Source organism: Marmota marmota, unplaced genomic scaffold (assembly GCF_001458135.2).
Source record: "Marmota marmota marmota unplaced genomic scaffold, marMar, whole genome shotgun sequence".
NCBI classification, from domain to species: Eukaryota; Metazoa; Chordata; class Mammalia; order Rodentia; family Sciuridae; genus Marmota; species Marmota marmota.
Genome location: NW_025999968.1, coordinates 9,810,264 through 9,828,416, shown reverse-complemented (window position 1 = coordinate 9,828,416; position 18,153 = coordinate 9,810,264). Strand labels below are relative to the sequence as shown.

The 18,153-nt window shown below is 37.1% G+C and overlaps 1 protein-coding gene across 1 annotated transcript; it reads left to right on the top strand.

The window, feature by feature from the left end:
- Window positions 1-1,217: 1,217 nt before the first annotated feature.
- CUNH3orf85 (chromosome unknown C3orf85 homolog) lies at window positions 1,218-17,805 on the top strand. The gene is given in 4 exon segments (XM_048803851.1): window positions 1,218-1,341; window positions 15,967-16,100; window positions 17,700-17,749; window positions 17,751-17,805. Coding segments are annotated over 4 exon segments (363 nt in total).
- Window positions 17,806-18,153: the final 348 nt, after the last annotated feature.

Here is an 18,153-nt window from a genome sequence, read left to right as displayed (position 1 = left end):
GTTACAGCAGAAGAAGATCATAAAATGACAAGAGCCTTTATTTCAGACCAATATGACATTATCAAGTTTATCTTCTGAGATTACCAGAGCCATAGGAACAGATTGCCTTCCCATGGAACTAATACTAACGCCCACAGAGCTACCTGTGGAGAAAAATCTGGTCCCATTCACTTCTACAGTGAATCTCCTGAAATGCTTTATTTGCTTTTAGTTTTGCCAAGCATGGAAGACTTAGCAAATGACAGACTGCATCTTGACAGTGAGCCAATTGGGCAGGGCCCCTTGATAGTTCTGTGCTCTGTAAACTAACTAGCACATTGCTGATGCTCAATAAATGTCGCATATTGTCAACTATCAATTATTCAGTGTGTAATGAGGATAATGCCTTGGCAAAAGCTGCCTCAAAGCTTAATCAAGAAGCTGTGCGATTCCGGTGCCACATCAGAAAACAGATTGGCATTTTTACTTAAACTGCTAAACAGTATACATTTGTATTAATGACACATCTTTAAATTAGTACAATTTGTTTATAGTGACAATCAATAGAAGTCACTAAAATTATTGAACATCAATAACACCAAGAACGTTTAACGTACACAGGTAGACTATTCACAAATGCCACTGAGGCAGTCCCAAACGATGCCTGATTGATGTATTGACCTTTACCTGTGCTTTCCTGTCCTGGAATTTTTATGAGAAACTCCAATTCACCTCAATGGGAAACTTCCTTGAAATTATTTTCTCCTACACTAGAAACCATTTTATTATCTCTTCGTGACCCTATTTCTTGAAACAATGCACATGAAATGTGTTCAGAATAAATGGATTTTGAAAAGTATCTTAAACATAGGAAGTGCCCAATAAGTAGTTGCTGAATGAATGAATAGCAACTGCAGAATAAGACCACAAATTCCTCGTTGCATTTTTATGCTCCTCTGTGTTGTATGTACAAATTAGCAAATGGATGAGAGTGAGGGAGAATAAGGAGACCCTGGATAATATGGGTGACTTACTTCTTAAGATGACAATCAGTCCCCATATAATAGGAAACCCCTTCTTCCTGAAATCAGGTTGGACCAGTTCCATCTTTCAAAGACCCTGAGCTACCTACATCTGCTAAAAAGGAAGTCTATTATAAAATTCTTAAACTACATTTCCAAATTACATTAAACCTATGACATCTTAAGCTATAGCAAATTGCTAAACCTAAAGCAACCATGCTAAAAATGAATACACGTTTGGCCAGTTTGTTCGAATTAGTCTTGCTCCTACAGTTAATGCTTGGTGGATGTATGCTTCTGTATGCTGGTGACAGCCGCAACGAAGTCTCCATTAACCGTGGTAAGAGGGAAAATAGTGGCCTTGAGTGGAGGGATAAGAGAGACTATGCCTGATGTTTGTCCAAACAAGTCTTTGTTCTTCGTTTTACTTAAAAATTGACCTAAAAAGAAACAACAGCAAAAAAGAACCCCAAATCTCTGTCTCCCACTTTCCAAGACAAAACCATATTCTACAAGGTAAATCAAAATTTCTGCATTATGCCAATTGGGTTGGAATCTGACATCTTGTGCCTCTCTAAAGAGCTACTGTCTGCATGTAGCTTGAAACTTTATAGAAACCCTTATTTCTTCTTAGCAAGTGGTTGCTGTGTCATTCTCTGCCTAAAAAAATCAGCTGGTAAGTCCAGGAGGAATGGGATATTCCTTCAGTTGTAGGATACTCAGAATAAAAATCAGAGCAAACCTGTACTTGCAGTCAAATTGGTTTTAAAATGACCACTTTACCAGTGCTACAGTAAAATGTTCTCATGGAGTAGCTTTTTGAGAATGTCACATAATTACATAAGAAGAAGTGCTATCACCAGCTCATTTCCAAGAGATTGAATGCAGTTGAAAGTTCAGTGCAATGTTTAATAAGGACTAATAGTTCTCCTCCCACAAGGCACTGGCTGACCCTCCACCTCTTACAGATGCTGACGCCGTTGTGTCATGTCAGTCTGTACCATGCCCTCCATCACTTGTTATCAGACTTTTATAAATGAGTGCTTCATTCTCCAAAGCTTTGCAGCTTGTTGATTCTGCTTGTATTAGTGACATGTCTTTAAGCAGAAAAAAAATTGTCTTATTCCTTGTGAATAAACTTTTCTTTCCTTTATTTTTCTTCTCTAAAAAAAATCTTTTAACATTATTGGATGTGATTTCACATATTTTTCTTCTAACATTTATATTTCATTGATATGGAAGAGACTATGAGGGCTTATCAAGGTCTATCATAGCATATTAATGATTTTTTAAGTACAAAGCATCAAAGATGTAAACAGTTCCCATTGATGAGCTTCATTAATTCATCCACTTGATCTTTCTGCTTTTCAAAGATAGATGTTCCAATTTTATTTCAAAGAGCATTTCTATTTCTTTATAATCAAGGTTGCCAATTTTCATGGATTCCAAACTTTTTCTTTCACAGATAATAAAAAGAGGCAATCTCTGGGGAAAATTGTTTAACCGCAATATAAAAACAAACCTGCTACCTTATACTCATTTTCTATAGCCAGCTGGATAAGGCTATGAAATGACAGACCAGTGACTCATTTTAATGCAGTTTAGTTTAATTTGAACCAGTTGATTCAATCATGTTCCATAATGCTTATACATGACAGCCATTGTACTAGGCACTGAAGACAAACAAACAGGAGTAAGATGCAATACCAGCCCTCAGGAAGCTTGCAATCTACTCAATAATATTGAAATTTACATATGTCACTATGATGCCGAGAAATGTGGCCTAATTACTACAGGATGCAGATATGAGAAAGAACAATCCAGTCTGACTGGGGGTCAAGGAAGGCTTCATTCATCAGGATGGACATTTTCTGGCCTAAAAAGGATCATATATTATATCTATACCTCCCCTACAAAGCCAAGTTGCTCAGGCCACATTCAACTGTGGGCCTCTTTTGAGGTGACATTCACCTAATTGATCTAATTGCATGGCTTATGCCCCTATGCATAAGTAGCCCTTCTACTTCTGTTGCAAAGTTTCACCCTATAATTTCTGAACACTCCTTAGATGAGTTAGGAAATCTCTGACCTAATTTTATTCATCTATGAAACAATACTAATATCTTCTGTATAGAATGGCTGTGAGGAGTAAATGAGTTTAAATGATAAAGTGTTTAAATGATAACGTGTTTAAAATTCATAGAATAGCTATTATCATTTTCTGTTTACATTATATATCCCATCCATTTTGCAAAAGAAGTAAGATAAAAGATATGGAAGCAACCCTGCCCCATTGGTCCTCCAGAAAATGTTCATTTGAAGTCCACAAGTTGAAGAATGATGGAAGTAGAGGAAAGAAAAAAAATTATCTTTTGGTTTTATGGCCTTAAAGGTTTTTATTTATTTATTTTTTAATTTCCCCATGATTTTTCTGTGATTCTTCTAGTACATCACATAACTAAAATTTTCACATTTCTACAAAGTAAAACACAAAGAGGGCTTACAGAATTGTGGCAATGGCAGTTATGCCTCCAGAATTTTGTACAAATGAACACGTGGGATAGGCTTTCTGTATTTTGCTGGGCTTGTTTTCAGTGTCTTTCTTCCCAAGCCTTTCATCTATCCGAAAATGCAGGCAGAAATCCCAGCTGGGTAGATCTAGGCTTCCACACACCCTTTCTAATTAAAAGGTAGGCATCAAAAAAGTTATTCACTAAAACTTTATTATATCTTTATAGCTACTCATTACAGATTGCATAATCTTAATTCCATGGATAATGGATGTACAATTTGCCTATGATCACTTATTAAGAGTAAACTTTATTAGATGATAAACTTATTTGGTTAACTGCTCATCATGCCACTGAGACAGCTATTATTTGAAAAATGGAAGTAGTGTTCTAGTTTTATTTATTATGTGCATTTGTTGGAAACAAACAAATTTGACAGTGCAGTTAAATGTTCCTTGTTTTAAGTAAACTTTTTATTTTGAGATATGTAGATTTGCACACATTTGTAAAAACTAATACAGAGCCAGGCACAGTGGTGCACGGCTGTAATCCCAGCAGCTAGGGAGGCTGAGGCAGGAGAATTGCAAGTTCAAAGCCAGCCAGTAAGGCACTAAGCAACTCAATGAGACCCTGTCTCTGTCTCTAAATAAAATACAAAATAGGCCTGGGATATAGCTCAGTGGTTAAATGACCCTGGGCTCAATTGCCAGTTTAAAACAAAACAAAACAAAAACCCCTAATGCATTGAGATTCTATGTGTCTTTTATGAACCTTCCACATTGACTGCATTTTGCAAAACTAGAGCACTATATCACAACCAGGATATCAATTATATCAACATTGATATAATTTATTGGTCTTACTCAGTTTACTTCAGCTCCACATGTACTCATTTGTGTATGTACATGTGTGTGCATGATGTGTGCATTTAGTTCTATGTAACTTCACCACGTTTATGTTCATATATGCACCACCACAGTCCACATGCAGAACAGTTCCCCCACCACAAGGATCTCTCATAATTCCATTTTATTAACTATACCCATCTACCTTCTCCCCTCATCCCTATTCCCTGGCAACTGCTAATCCAGTCTTCATTTCCATAGTTGTGTTGTTTTCAAGAAGATTATACAAATGGAACCACAGGTGTATATAACTATTTAGGTTTGCTTTTTCACTCATGTAATTCCCTTGTGATTTATCCAAGTTGTCCTATTCATAAATAATAGTTCTTATTTTTATTGTTGATAGTAATTTATGATATACCACAAATTTATCATTTAGTGTTGAATGACATCTTCAGTTTTTGTTTGTTACTAATAAAGTTGTTGTGCATATAAATTTTCATTTCCCTGAGATAAAGCCCAGTGGGTCAATTGTTGGGCTGGAAAGTGATTACATATTCCAATTTTTAAGAAATTGCTGAACTATTTTCCAAAGTGTCTGTACTACTTTCAATATCCACCAGCAATGTATGAGTGATCTGCTTTTTCCATCTTTAAAAAAAATATATGTGGGTGATAACATTAGTAAATAAGTAAATGACACATATAAGAGTAATCTATAAAAAGTCAGTTCAAAAAGTCCAAAGGGTAAAAAGGTGGAGGTATATAAAACAGCCAGCTCAAGAAAAGGTCTTTCTCTGACTTGTTTCAGTTTTCAGGGCCTCCAGGTACAGAGCAAATGCTTTATGCTTTTAGAAAATACCCAATATGCCTCAAACCTTCATCTGGGTTAAATTAAAATAAAAAATCTTTTCTTTCCAAAACAGGATCATGGCCTATAAAATGCTCCAAGTAGTCCTGTGTTCCACATTGCTTATAGGTAAGAAGTCCATTTCCTTTTCATTTATTGTATCTTTTACAACTTTTGGGTTGATACTTGTCTTAACTTTTAAAAGAAATAAACATGTTTTATGCGTGGACACATTCTAAAGCATTGAGGGGATCAAACAATTGTGTTATGCTGTGGCTTTGAAGAGGTTAATGTCAATGGTGAAAGTAAGATCATTTAATTCCTAATTATGTATTAACATATTAACACGTTACTCTTGCTAAGAAGTCAATTTAATTGCTGCCTCCAAAGAAGTGCTCTGGTGTCCCTGAACAAAGAAAAATTTAAAATATCTTTTAGAAACAGTGATACAGAATACCATTATAAGGAGACCTCAAAGTACTTTGGGAGCATGAATTCATTAACCTTCTCTGAGCTACAGCACAGAGAAGTGGCGTTTTAGAGGCAGATCAAGGAAGGCACCAGAGACCAGCTGATTTGCTGCCAAATTGACCTGGTAATTCTGTGGTTGGTATTAGAGTTGAACTGAGCAGTCATTTGTTTTCTTTGTAACAGACTGAAAATACTTACGAAGGCATAAATTAACTTTCAGTTAAACCTATACAATTTATAAATATTTCTGATAAAGATGCTTAAATCAGAATAAATTTCTGCTTCTATGATAAGCTTGAGACCTATGCAAAAAATTATTTCTTGCTTGATGCACGCCTCAGACAGATAGCAACAGCCGTGTGTGTGTATGTGTGTGTGTGTGTGTGTGTGTGTGTGTGTGATTAGTCTTAATTCCTAAGCACAGAAATAATTTTATTAAAGAATTGTAATCATCAACATTGCACTTTGCATTTGGGTCAGGTTTAAATATTGCACATGATTTAGAAATTTTTAATTAAGTTATAACTAAGCAGTTAAACCAAGGCATATGCAATGATAGATCCAGACCACATTTCTAGATGAGAAAAGTGAGGGTGGCTCAGTTTTAGCGAGTGTTTGAGAGCACACTGGAAGTTAGTCATGGGCTGGTTGTAACTATTGGTGTGATGCTTTACCTTGACCACCCCACCCATGCAGCAGCAGTTAGAGGGATCAATGGCAGAACCCTGCAAGCTGACACATTACTCTGGGCCACATTCCCCTAAGAAAGTTGCAGGGTCAGAAGTATCTGACAAAAGAAAACATTTCTGCCAAATCCCTTAGGAAACCTAAAATACTTTATTTTTTTTATATTTTAATTTGTTGTTTTATCTAAAAGTAGAGTATATTTTGACATATTATACATACATGGAGTATAACTTACTCTAATTAGGATCCCGTTCTTATGGGTGTACATGATGTGGAATTTCACTGGTCCTGTATTCATATATGAACATGGGAAAGTTACATGCAACTCATTCTACCGTCTTTCCTATTCCTTCCCTTCCTTCCCTTCACTTCCCTTTGTCTAACCCAATGAACTTTTATTCCCCCTCACCCTTATTGTGTGTTAGCATCCACATATCAGAGAGAGCATCTGGCCTTTGGTTTGGGGGGATTGGCTTGTTTTACTTAGCGTGACACTCTACAGTCCCACCCATTTAACAGCAAATGCCATAATTTCTCATATACCCTTTTCAGAAACAAGCATAAATGAACTTCCAGACAACTAGTTTGACTGACTTCACTTTAAAAAAATACATATTTAAGTTGTGTAGTTGGAGTTCGTAAAAATATAAGTTGGGTATAGAAAGAAAGCACAGAGAAATATTTACTTTGCTGGGTTAGCCCTTCAGAGCTTAGGACAGATGCCTGTGCCACTTGCAGGCTGAGGAGTCTGATAGTCTTTATAGGCAGACTCATTTCAAACACCCCAACTAGTTCGTCGGACATTTTCTAAATCAAATAGCTCTAGAGTAGGGACTAATTGCTTGAATCAACTTTCTTTGCTGGGCTCCCTTTTTCTTTCAAGAATGGATCCTGCTCTCTGAACTTCCCTAGAGCCCTTCTGCTCATCACAAGAAAATAACCAGAAAAGAAATTTGTTTACTTTTAATATTTAAAAAATGGGTTTTTTCAAGGCAGGTGTGGTGGCACATGCTTATAATCCCAGCAACTTTGGAGGATAAGGCAGGAAGATCACATGTTCCAGACCAGCATTGGTAATTTATTGAGACACCCATCTTAAAAAAATTTTTTAAAAAAGGGGGGCTAAGGAGGTAGCTCAGTGGTAAGCATCCCTGTGTTCAATTCTCAACACCACCATAAATAAGTAAATAAATAAATAAAGTTCTCTCCAGGTCAGATTAGCTGCCTAATGAATTCCTTTTCTCTAGAACTTGATTTAAGGTCAGCAGGGAGAAGGTCTCATTATGCACTTTCCTGAAGGAATGCTGAAACTGAAAATGATGACAGGCCTTACTCAAGTGATTAAATTTATAAACAAGGCTCCCAAATTATCTTATTGATCTTTTTCAAAAATAATAACTTAGATACATTGGAACCGATTCCCTGGTCACAGAAGAAGTTCGAGTGTCATAATTTAATAGAAAATATAAATTAATACGCCACCATTGAACATTTAGGTTAACAACTGCCTTCTATAGTAAAATTGGAAAATGTTAATTGTACTACTCTAAGTTCCTTTTATGTATCTGGGGCTTTACATGTAAGTTCAGTCCTCAGGATCATTCTGAAAACAAGTGAGATGCATCCCATTTTACCAAGAAAAAACTGAGGGCTTAGAAAAGTGACATGACCAAGCTACATAAGTAACCAGTAGTGGATGCTGTGTACATATCTAAATTTTCACATCTAGAACTTATGAGAGCAAACCATCCTTTCTACCACACAATCTTTTCCTCCTGGTACTGCAATGCCAGAGATGCAAAAGGTATCAGAGCTCAGGCAAGATCTCCTCCTGAAAAAGCAGTAGAGCCAGTATAAGCCTTGGTTCCACCAAAAAAGAGCAATAGTTAGGGAGCTGAGTGACATTATCTGACAAAATGTAGCAGCACCAGCACCTAACCAACAACTTTCAATGACAGCTGCGAGGTGCACTGAACTCAGCACTTTGCATCTATAGGGCATTTATTAAAATCAAGCATAAAGAGGAAATAGGGAAAAATATATATGAAAAATATTTCACTAAGTAAACCAATCTTTGAACATTATTAAGAATTAAATTAATGTTTTTGGTTATTTCTAATTTGCTTTTATTTTATTTTATTTTTTTAAGATTGCTTTCATTCCTACTCTGCTAAAATAAAAAAATAGATTTCTTTCCCTCAGCAACCATGTTCTCCTGACTTGATTTGGCAGTTGGAGTTGACCCTATATGAAGCAGTTTGGGGGTCCATGGCCACACTATTGACCTGCAATCCCATCTACCCATAAAGTGTGGGTTCATCTTCTGGTTGTAGACAGAAAAAAATAAATAAACAAACTGTCTTTGGTCTGTTTTCCCCTCAGAGTTCTAGCTCTTGTTTTGCACTACCTACTTGGTAACTAATGCCAATTTATCTTGCAGGATTTTTTATTCAGTTTTGCTTTTTGACAAGGGCTCTTAAGCTCACATTTTCTTCCCCATGACACTTTCAACACCTCAGTCCCTCCTCTTGCCTTCTCCTCAGCCAGAAGAGTAACTCCTTTTAGCCATCCCTTCAGCCCTCCAATTCCTTGGAGAGTCTGTATTCCCTCATATAATTTTAGTTTATTTTATAAGATTTTGTTCTTAATTTTATCTACTCAGTTGGACTTAAGATCAATGTTAGTGAGAATAAACTGGGAAATAATTGGATCAGAGAAAAATGTCATTGTTCACGACTAGATTCATCGAGTGCTCCAGATGTTGTAGAAATACTGTCTATTTTCCTAACCCACGTGGTGTCATTTATCACGGCCGTGGAGAGGAGGATCCCATCTACACACACAGGCATGGGCCCAGAAGCTGTCACTGTTCCATCATATATAATGCTGCCTTCCGTGTGTCACGAAGTTCCCAGAGTACAGGATTAAAAACTAACAAAAATCCTGCTAGGTCCCAAAGCCTATTCAGGGAAGTTGCATGGCCATGTGTGAGTGCCGATGTCATTGCATGGGCTTTAAGAACGACTTAAAACAGATTTAAGTTACCCTAAAGTGATTCTCATTTATGTTACATTTCAAAATTCTCAACACATCAGTAATTCTAAGGTCAACGAAGCAAAAATGTCTGGGTTGGAAGTTAAGTCACCAAATTACCCTATTAACAGACACTTGAATAGACTGGGACAGAGAAGCTAAGCTGGTCCTGCAACTGGGCTCTCTTCTGTTTCTTGGGTCACCTTCAGTCCACTCTCTTGGTCCTGTTTACTTCCTTTTTCTGCCCTGTTCTTTTTCAGGTGGTTTTTAACCTTTTGTAATCTTCTGTCATTTTTTCCTCCCTTCTATTTTTTATCCTTTCTTTGACTTTTTTGATTTTTCTCTTCCATTTCTTATTTTCTTTGTCTCCCTTTTCTCCTTCACATTTCTCTTATAACCCAAACTATTTCTCTCCCATTCTTTCTCTATCTCACCAGTTTTTATCTGCATTAAAATAACAAGAGAGAACCTATTGTACTAAATACAATTATCCTTTCTTCCAACACAAACTTCTGATTCAGTGACCAATTTTATGAATGAGAAATAAAAATAGATAAGCTGTTTCATTATTTTTTAAAAAATGGTTGACACAGAGAATATTTATATCTAAGAAAATATTAAACTAAACATGAGTCTTTTAATCTTTTACACTATCAGAAAATGTCTCCTACAGTTACAGGACATTTTTAAAAATTTTACATTCCAAGACATTTGTATATCCTTTTCTCCTCGTCCTCTTTTATGCTTAATTGCTAGGGACCATATATATTTTATTTCAGTTCTTAATTTAGGTATGTACATAATTTCCTAGGCATGTATTTCAATTTTTTCTTTAAAGACAAACATACTAAAAGCAGGGGCTGAGACTGTCCATTTGAAATAGCAAAAAGAATTATTCCTTAAACACTTTTACTGAAGGCTCAGTGTTTTACTTCTGGTATCCTGTACCTTAGTATTTTTTAACTTGATGAGAACTATGGGGCTTATCCTCCATCTCCACTACAAGGTATCAGCACCACAAATATCAGTATCACCCAGAGCCCAGTGGAAGTAGCAAGAGGCAGACCTATCCTGTAGATCTGGCAGATGCTATATGTCTTCTGCCCCTACTAAATCCATCTCATTTATTTCAAAGATATATAGGTGTCAAAGGTTACATGGGAGAAGGAATTCACAGTCATGGCTGTCCAGGGATGACAAGTTCCCACTGGCTAAAGTACTCTGGTCTGTGCTCAATTTTTTTTTTAATTTCCCTGTTTCTTAGTGAATCTCTGAGACAACCAATTTTTGAATTCTCTAAGCCACCCCTCATTCCAGTAGATAACACTCCTCTTCATTTTCCTGGTTCTTAACAAACTGAGAAATAAACCAAAGCTGATTGTACAAGGCAATCTATTTCCTTTCTACTGAGAAAAGCTAATTTGGAAGACGTAGCTTAGTCAAAGTGCATAAAGGGCTGGATGATTTGAATCCAAATTTGGCAAACTTAATATCCAATTGTTGATTGCAGAAACAGAAGAGAAAGTGTCCTCTGAGGGCAGCTCACTCAAGAGGAAAAAGCAAGAGCTGAATTAGACATACCAAGTTATGCTTCTCAGATTTATCAGTTGAATGAGGCACTGCTCTTTCTAGGGACAGGGTATGCAAAGGAGTGAAAAGGAACCCGAGATTTACTTTAAGAGTAGTGCCTGTGTGTGAAAGAAAACAGAATTTACTATCAGAGCCTGTAATTCTGTGCATGAAGTTTCACATTAGGCTTTCTGATCTTTTTAGTACAGAGGCTCCTACTTCAAGTATCATTTTCATCATAAGTATATAGAATATTTGGTCATTTCTTTACCATTAAGTTTAAAGACTTTTGCAGCCCTCCTGGGTGATGCTAGTATGCTAGTGAGAGGTGTCTTCCCATTTCTAAAGGTGCCCTTTCCAGTATTCACGGGTTCTTCGTCAGCTTGGGATGGGCACTCAGCCCTTTGTTCATAATGTGAATACGTTTTCCTTTGTTTTGCTTTCATTATTGGCAAGGTCTAGTGCCCACTTAGCTTATTCTATATGCTGGTATGTAACTAACATGATAACATGCAGAGAAGAGAGTTTCTGGTTAATCACCTATTTGTCATAAATACATTCCAGTTCAAAGCAATTAATCAAGAAGAGATCTTAGAGAGAAGGCAATTCTGCCTCTTTTGACAACAGAAAGACAGGTGCAGAAATAAGAAGTGGCTCAGTGAACTAGCTAAGCACTAGCAGGGCCAGGAAAAGACTTGGATCTTCTTGGCTTACCTGGGGAATTGTGACTCTGAATAGCTCCGTACTCTGATGTGACTGCATTATTTCTATGGTACAGAATTTTCCACTGAAGATATTTGTGAAATATTTAGAAAGAACATTGACAAATCCTATTAAAATGGACTGATGCAAGAGGAAGAGAAAGAGGTTGTGCAGGGAGTTGGAAAGAAAAAGAGAAAGATATTTTTCATGGCTCATGATCATAAACTTTATAAAAGGCATTAACCTAGCTGATAGTGACTACATTTAAAAAAATACCTAGTTAAAAACCAACAAAGCAATAAAACTCAGGTTTGAGTTTTCAAGCCCTAGAAGTATTATATAGATTCACAAACTCAAAACCCTGGCTTTGTTCTCACTAACTTTCAAGGTTGATTAGGCAAAATGAAAAAGGGTGGAGAAATTTCTCAAGCAGAGAGGATAATAGCATGCCCTTCTATCTGACTTGCATTTTATTTCCAATCCTGCCACTGATTTACTATGTGACCTTGAGTGAGTCATTTCATCCCTGTGTGTCGATTTTCTCATTTGTAATGCAGGATAATAAATACTACTTTCTGTCTCTCTCCTGGGTGATGTTATTATCACCATCAATTAATATTTATTGGATGCCTGTTGGACCTATAATGCTGAAGTAGGAGTTTTACCTTTGAGAGAGATAGAGAGAAGATTATATCAGTGAAATATTTTCCATGAGTAAAAGATAGAAGATTTACGAAAGACAGAATTATTAGAGCTTAAAACAATCATGGCACAATTTTAAAGCATCTTTCTTTGCCAAGATTTACATACTAGTACTTTTTTTCATAGTGATTGTACCATACACCAGAATAATTGTGGTGGAATATAGGTTTTACTTTGGGGTGATTCCAAATAACACTATGGTAAGCCATTACTATAGCTTCTTTTTCTACCTGGAAATTATATCATAAGCCTCATTTATTCACAAATATTTATTACTTATTGACAGTACTGAATTGACTTCACATAGCTACTCTCTTTGTTTGGAAACAGGATCATACATAGATATTGTAACACTGTGACTAACACCCCCTCACACTTTTTTAACAAAAAGAATAAAAAGAATTCTGAAAAGTTGCCTATTAGCATCTCTCAGGTAAAACAGAAACTTCCAGTGCTGGTTTGCTCATACTAGGCGAATAAATGGAAATTCCCTTGAATTTTCATCAAATCAATCCTGTCTTCCCGTCCCTGCTGTCAATTAATCATCTCTCATTGAGAGTCATTGGAAGAGTCTCCAACCTTGTGTCCCCCACTCTGCTCTCTTCCCATCTGTCCTCCACATCACTGGCAAAAGGATCTTTCAGAGTGAATCTGAGTGGATGAACACAATGTGGTACAGATATACAACACATTATTCAGCCTTAAAAAGGAATGAAATGCTGCCTCTCTCATAACATGGATGAACCTTAAGGACATTATGCTAAGTGAACCAATATTGTATGAGTCCACTGATTTGAGGTACCTAGAATAGACATTCACAGAAACAGAAAGGAGAATTGTGGTTACCCAGCACTGCGAAGGGAGTGCAAGGTTACTGTTGAAAGAGTACAGAGTTTTTGTTTGGGATGATGAAATGGTTCTGGAGGTGGACAGTGGTGATGGATATACAATATTGTAAATGTACTTAATACCACTGAATTAGACATTCGACAAAAGTTAAGTGATAATTCTTATGTTACATACGTTTTAGATAATATTATCACAATAAAAGTGTTTTCAAACTCTTGGATCTGGCCCTATCATCTTCTTGTTCAGAAATAATCATTAAATATTTGCAGAATAACGTGCAAGCTCCTTAGTATGACAGTAAAAACCCTTCTGGCTGGAGCTTCAATTTTCCAACACTCTCACTAGGTCGGTCCCAAAGCCCAACATTTTAACACATTGGCAAAGTGAGAGTCCCTGAACCTGATCTCGAGTGACTCTTCTGCGCCTTGGGTTTCCAGTCCTTTTTAGTCTGGAACACACTCTGCTTCCACTCCCTTCCCCCTGGACATCGAGACTGTGTATATCCACTGACGCCCAACTCAAAATCAATTTCTGCATGATCCTCCGTGTCAATATCAGAATTAATCACCTCCACTATGAGGATCTAATTGTCCATGAACTTTGACTGTAATGTGAACTCCTTGATGACATCAGCAATTTATTGCCTATCTTTCCATGCAGTAGTGATTGGTAAGGATTATTTTTTGTTTGTATTCCCATGCAATGATTATCAGAGTGAGGAGTAAGAAAATTGAGGGACTTAGAGCACAAAATGTGCATAACCCCATGAGTTTCTTTTAGGATTTTGTACCCCTAAGGGCCTCACTTGCCTCACTCTAGATCCAACCCTGATGATTAGCAATTTACCTTGGCATTAGTAAACGCTTAAAATGCATTGTAACTATGATGTACTACTGCATAACTATTTTCCTCAATTCTTAACACCTTAAAATGATGAACATTTATGATTTCAGTTTCAAGGTCAAGTATTTAGGAGTGGCTTATTTCTGTGGTTCTGGCTCAGGGTTTGTTTGTTTGTTTGTTTTGTTTTGTTTTATGATGTTACAGTGAAGATGTCCATGGGGGCTACAGTCATCTGACTGGAGCAAAAGCATCAGGTTCCACTGTGGCTCACTTACATAATTGTGGGTGGAAAGCTTTATTTCTTTTGTCCTGTGAGCCTGTCTCTCTCAGGGCTGCTTGAGTCTCTTCAGAACATAACATCTGATTTAGAGCTGATGAACCAAGTCAGGGAAAGATGGAAGCTATAATGCTTCCTTATGTCCTAGCCCCCCAAATCATACTCCTTCATTTCTGCAATGTCCTATGGTGACACAGGGCAGCCCCGTTACATGAAAGAAAGGCTGCACAAGGATAGGAGGCAATGATCTTTGGGAGTCACCCTAGAGGATGGCTTCTGCAGACATGCTGGTTGATAGCAGGGCAGTATTACTTATGGCATCTGTCACTAATATAGTTTGAAGTTAAATGTTCACATTAAAAACTTTTCTATCTAGCACCTATCACCATTATTTCCAGATATTGATCTTAAAGATTACCAATTCTTTTGCTCACATCATTCCTCCAGCTTATAATAAATAATGTGGCCTCTTCTCCCATCCAACTAAATCTAATATTCCCTTCAAGAAAAAGGTTCAGCAACTTCCTTGACCATGAAAACACCTGCCCGTGCCAAAACACCTGCTTGATGCTCAATAATGCCATCCCTGGTCTTCCTATGCAATCAAATCATGTGTTGTTTTATTCTGTTTTGTATCTTTGACCTTTGATTCCAACTAAACTTTCTGCCTTACAAACGGGAGATTTATATAGTTCATATAATGCTTGTCTGTATGGAGAATTGGTCGACAAAACCTGTTAATTATAAGGCTGTAGGATACCTAATGTAATATTACTTATAATTATATTTTGCAATGAATGATTCTATATCACAAATAAGAAACAGATTGTATTGTTGCCATATATAGGTAAGAAGCAATTATGAGAACATTATTGACTCAAATTACGATTTTGAACAGTATTTTGTGTTACTTAGGAATGAAAATACAATATACACAGTTAAAATTTCAGGGTCCTAAGAAAGTCTGGGTTTCAAAAATTATCATTCCTCCCACAGTAATTCTAGAGTAGGAAGAAGATACAAAATAATAAACTTGTTTGATTTAATGAGGGCTCTATGAATATTAAAAATTTAAACCACAGAGTCAGGTTTGGAAACAGTCTATTTCAAATTGAAGGACACAATCTATATTAGAAGGCCAGAGAAGCAAGAATAAGATTTGTTGGCTGGCTTGTTTCAACCTGGTAGCCTATGTTCTTTAATTTATCCAGTCCTCATAGCAATTGGGGGTGTGTTATTATCATTACACCCCTTTACACATGAGAACACTGAACCTCAGAGTAATCAAGCAACTTTCAAAAATTAAGGGTGCCAGAAGGAGCAGATAAAGATTGAACTTTAATCCAGGCCTGTAGGCTCCCATGCATGTAAAGAAATTCTGAAATCCTTCTTCATCTACCACACTATGCTGGCTTCTGCACTGAACTACATGCAGGTCGGAGTTGTGACATTGTAATAGTGACAAAGGGCCAAGGAGTAACCATCTCCTTCAGGACTTCATTTTTCCAGAGTTTCTTTCTGAGGCATCCAGACTTCCAAAGACCACAGTTGTGTCTCTTTAAGAGGAAACATCAAAATGTAAACTATTGCCCTAAAAGATGTGATGCTCTTGGACTCTGAATTGCAGGAGCATTGGGAGCGCCATTTTTGTTGGAGGACCCAGCAAACCAGTTCCTACGTCTCAAAAGACATGTATACTTGCAAGATTACTGGGACCCAGATTACAGTTCCAATGGGTGGGGAATCACACTGGCTCATCAGGTACTTCTCTTTGAAACAAATCATCCTTCCCCATTTATCTTTTAAAATTGGCAGTGCATCAGCTGATGGTAGCATACTGCTAGCCTGGGCTCAGTTTTTTCTCTCTAACTGTTCTGGGCTATATGCTCTTTCCTTTCCCTAAAGTGGCTCATACTTAATACATGCCATCTCTTTCTTTAAAAACAAGCTCAAGTGTGCTCTCCTCTTTGAAGTCTTCCCATTCTTTTCAAGGAAGTAATTGTCCCTCTCTTTTGTGAATAGCTCTCGAAATTTTGGAATTATTTCTTTCATGATGCAACTTCCCTATCTAGATTATAAAGATAATGTCTATGTCTTATCAATGAGGGTAATTATCCTTTGGATCTAGTAAAATGACTGTTATGCAATCAAGGCTTAATAAATGATTGCATGTTTGGCTAGATGGATAAATGGATAGTGGGTCCATTGTCATTTACTCTCAGCTGTAGAGTGGGTAATTTTCCCCTGTGATAATTCTCCAGGTCTTTTATGTTTTTCCTTCATTTGTTTGGCTTTTGTACATTTTCCTATTCATTTGCATTCCCACTGCAAAAGAAATAAAGAAGAAACTTGTATTAGCCAGTTTTATCTCATGTGTACTTTTCTGATGGAAGAAAACATGGAAACTCTGAGCCAAATGAAATTGCTAAATTATCTGAGGATTTTAATTGCTCGCAATTTCTCTATTACAACTTAACAATTTCAAGGGGGAAAGTCTATACAACAAATCATTTCATTAATTCTCATTCACTTATTTATTCTTTCTTTCCACGTGTATCAGACTCTCACCATCACCAGGCATGAGGGTTGTATAAGGTTATAAAACGTTGAATGTTCTTGTTTTCATGTAGCCTCAGTCCTATACTTACTCGCATGGCTGGGTCTTAACTGCTCTACCAGGATGATCTTGTTTCTGCTTAGCATTTGCTGATGAAAACCACCAGCTTGAATATCACATCTAGTTTTATGCCTGTTTTCCTCCAACAGGCATCATTTAGAAGTATTGAAACAAGACATTTGTTTATTTGGCAAATTAAATAATTACAGAGGCTGGCAGACTGTGTCTTCTTTATGGAATGTTGAAATTTTCAAGCACACTCCTGCCTGTGATTGTAGAACAGTTCTGTAATCAACAGACAGATTCTGTAACATAACAAGACTCCCATATCGGTCCATACTGTAGCCCCACAAGTGCTACAACACATTTGAGCATAAAACAAATAGATAGCAGTGCAGTGATGCATATTGCAATCCGAGCAACTCAGGAGGTTGAGGCAGAAGGATCACAAATTCCGAGCCAGTCTGGGCAACTAGCCAAACCTTGTCTTAAAATAAAAAGGACGGGGATGTAGCTCAGTGGCAGAGGGCTTGTGAGTATGCATGAGGCCCTGGGTTCTAGCCCAAGCATCATAAAAAAGCCACAAACAGATCACTGAAAGTATGAAAATTACACGCTAGTGGATACAATTCTTCCATCATATTTCTCCCTTTTTAGGAAAATCTGCATGATAATCAGAATCACCAAAGCAGTATATATTTTCCATACTCATAGATCATGACTTGTGTTTACCTCTGTTGCAGGCTCATGAAACATGGACTTTCTTGAAACAAACTGCACAGCATTATTTGGACACAAACCTTCACCTCTAACATGTCTACGGCCCAGCAAAGGAGTGTCACTGGGTAAAGCTGGAAAACAAAGATGGTGGGAGTCTGCATGACCATGTGCCAAAACCCTAGGCTTTGGAGACCTGAAGACAAATCTGTGCCATTTACTAAGTTATTTGTTGTGTCTATCCCATAGAGTTGCTGAAAGGAGAATTATGAAATCCCATGTAGAGACCTAGAATTAGAGGTTCTTAATAAATTGTTGCGCTTGAAATAAGAACTAAAATGAAGGTTGTAAAAACATTTACTAAAAAGTGAGCTTTTGGGGCTGGGGATGTGGCTCAAGTGGTAGCGCGCTCGCCTGGCATGCGTGCGGCCCGGGTTCGATCCTCAGCACCACATACAAACAAAGATGTTGTGTCCACCG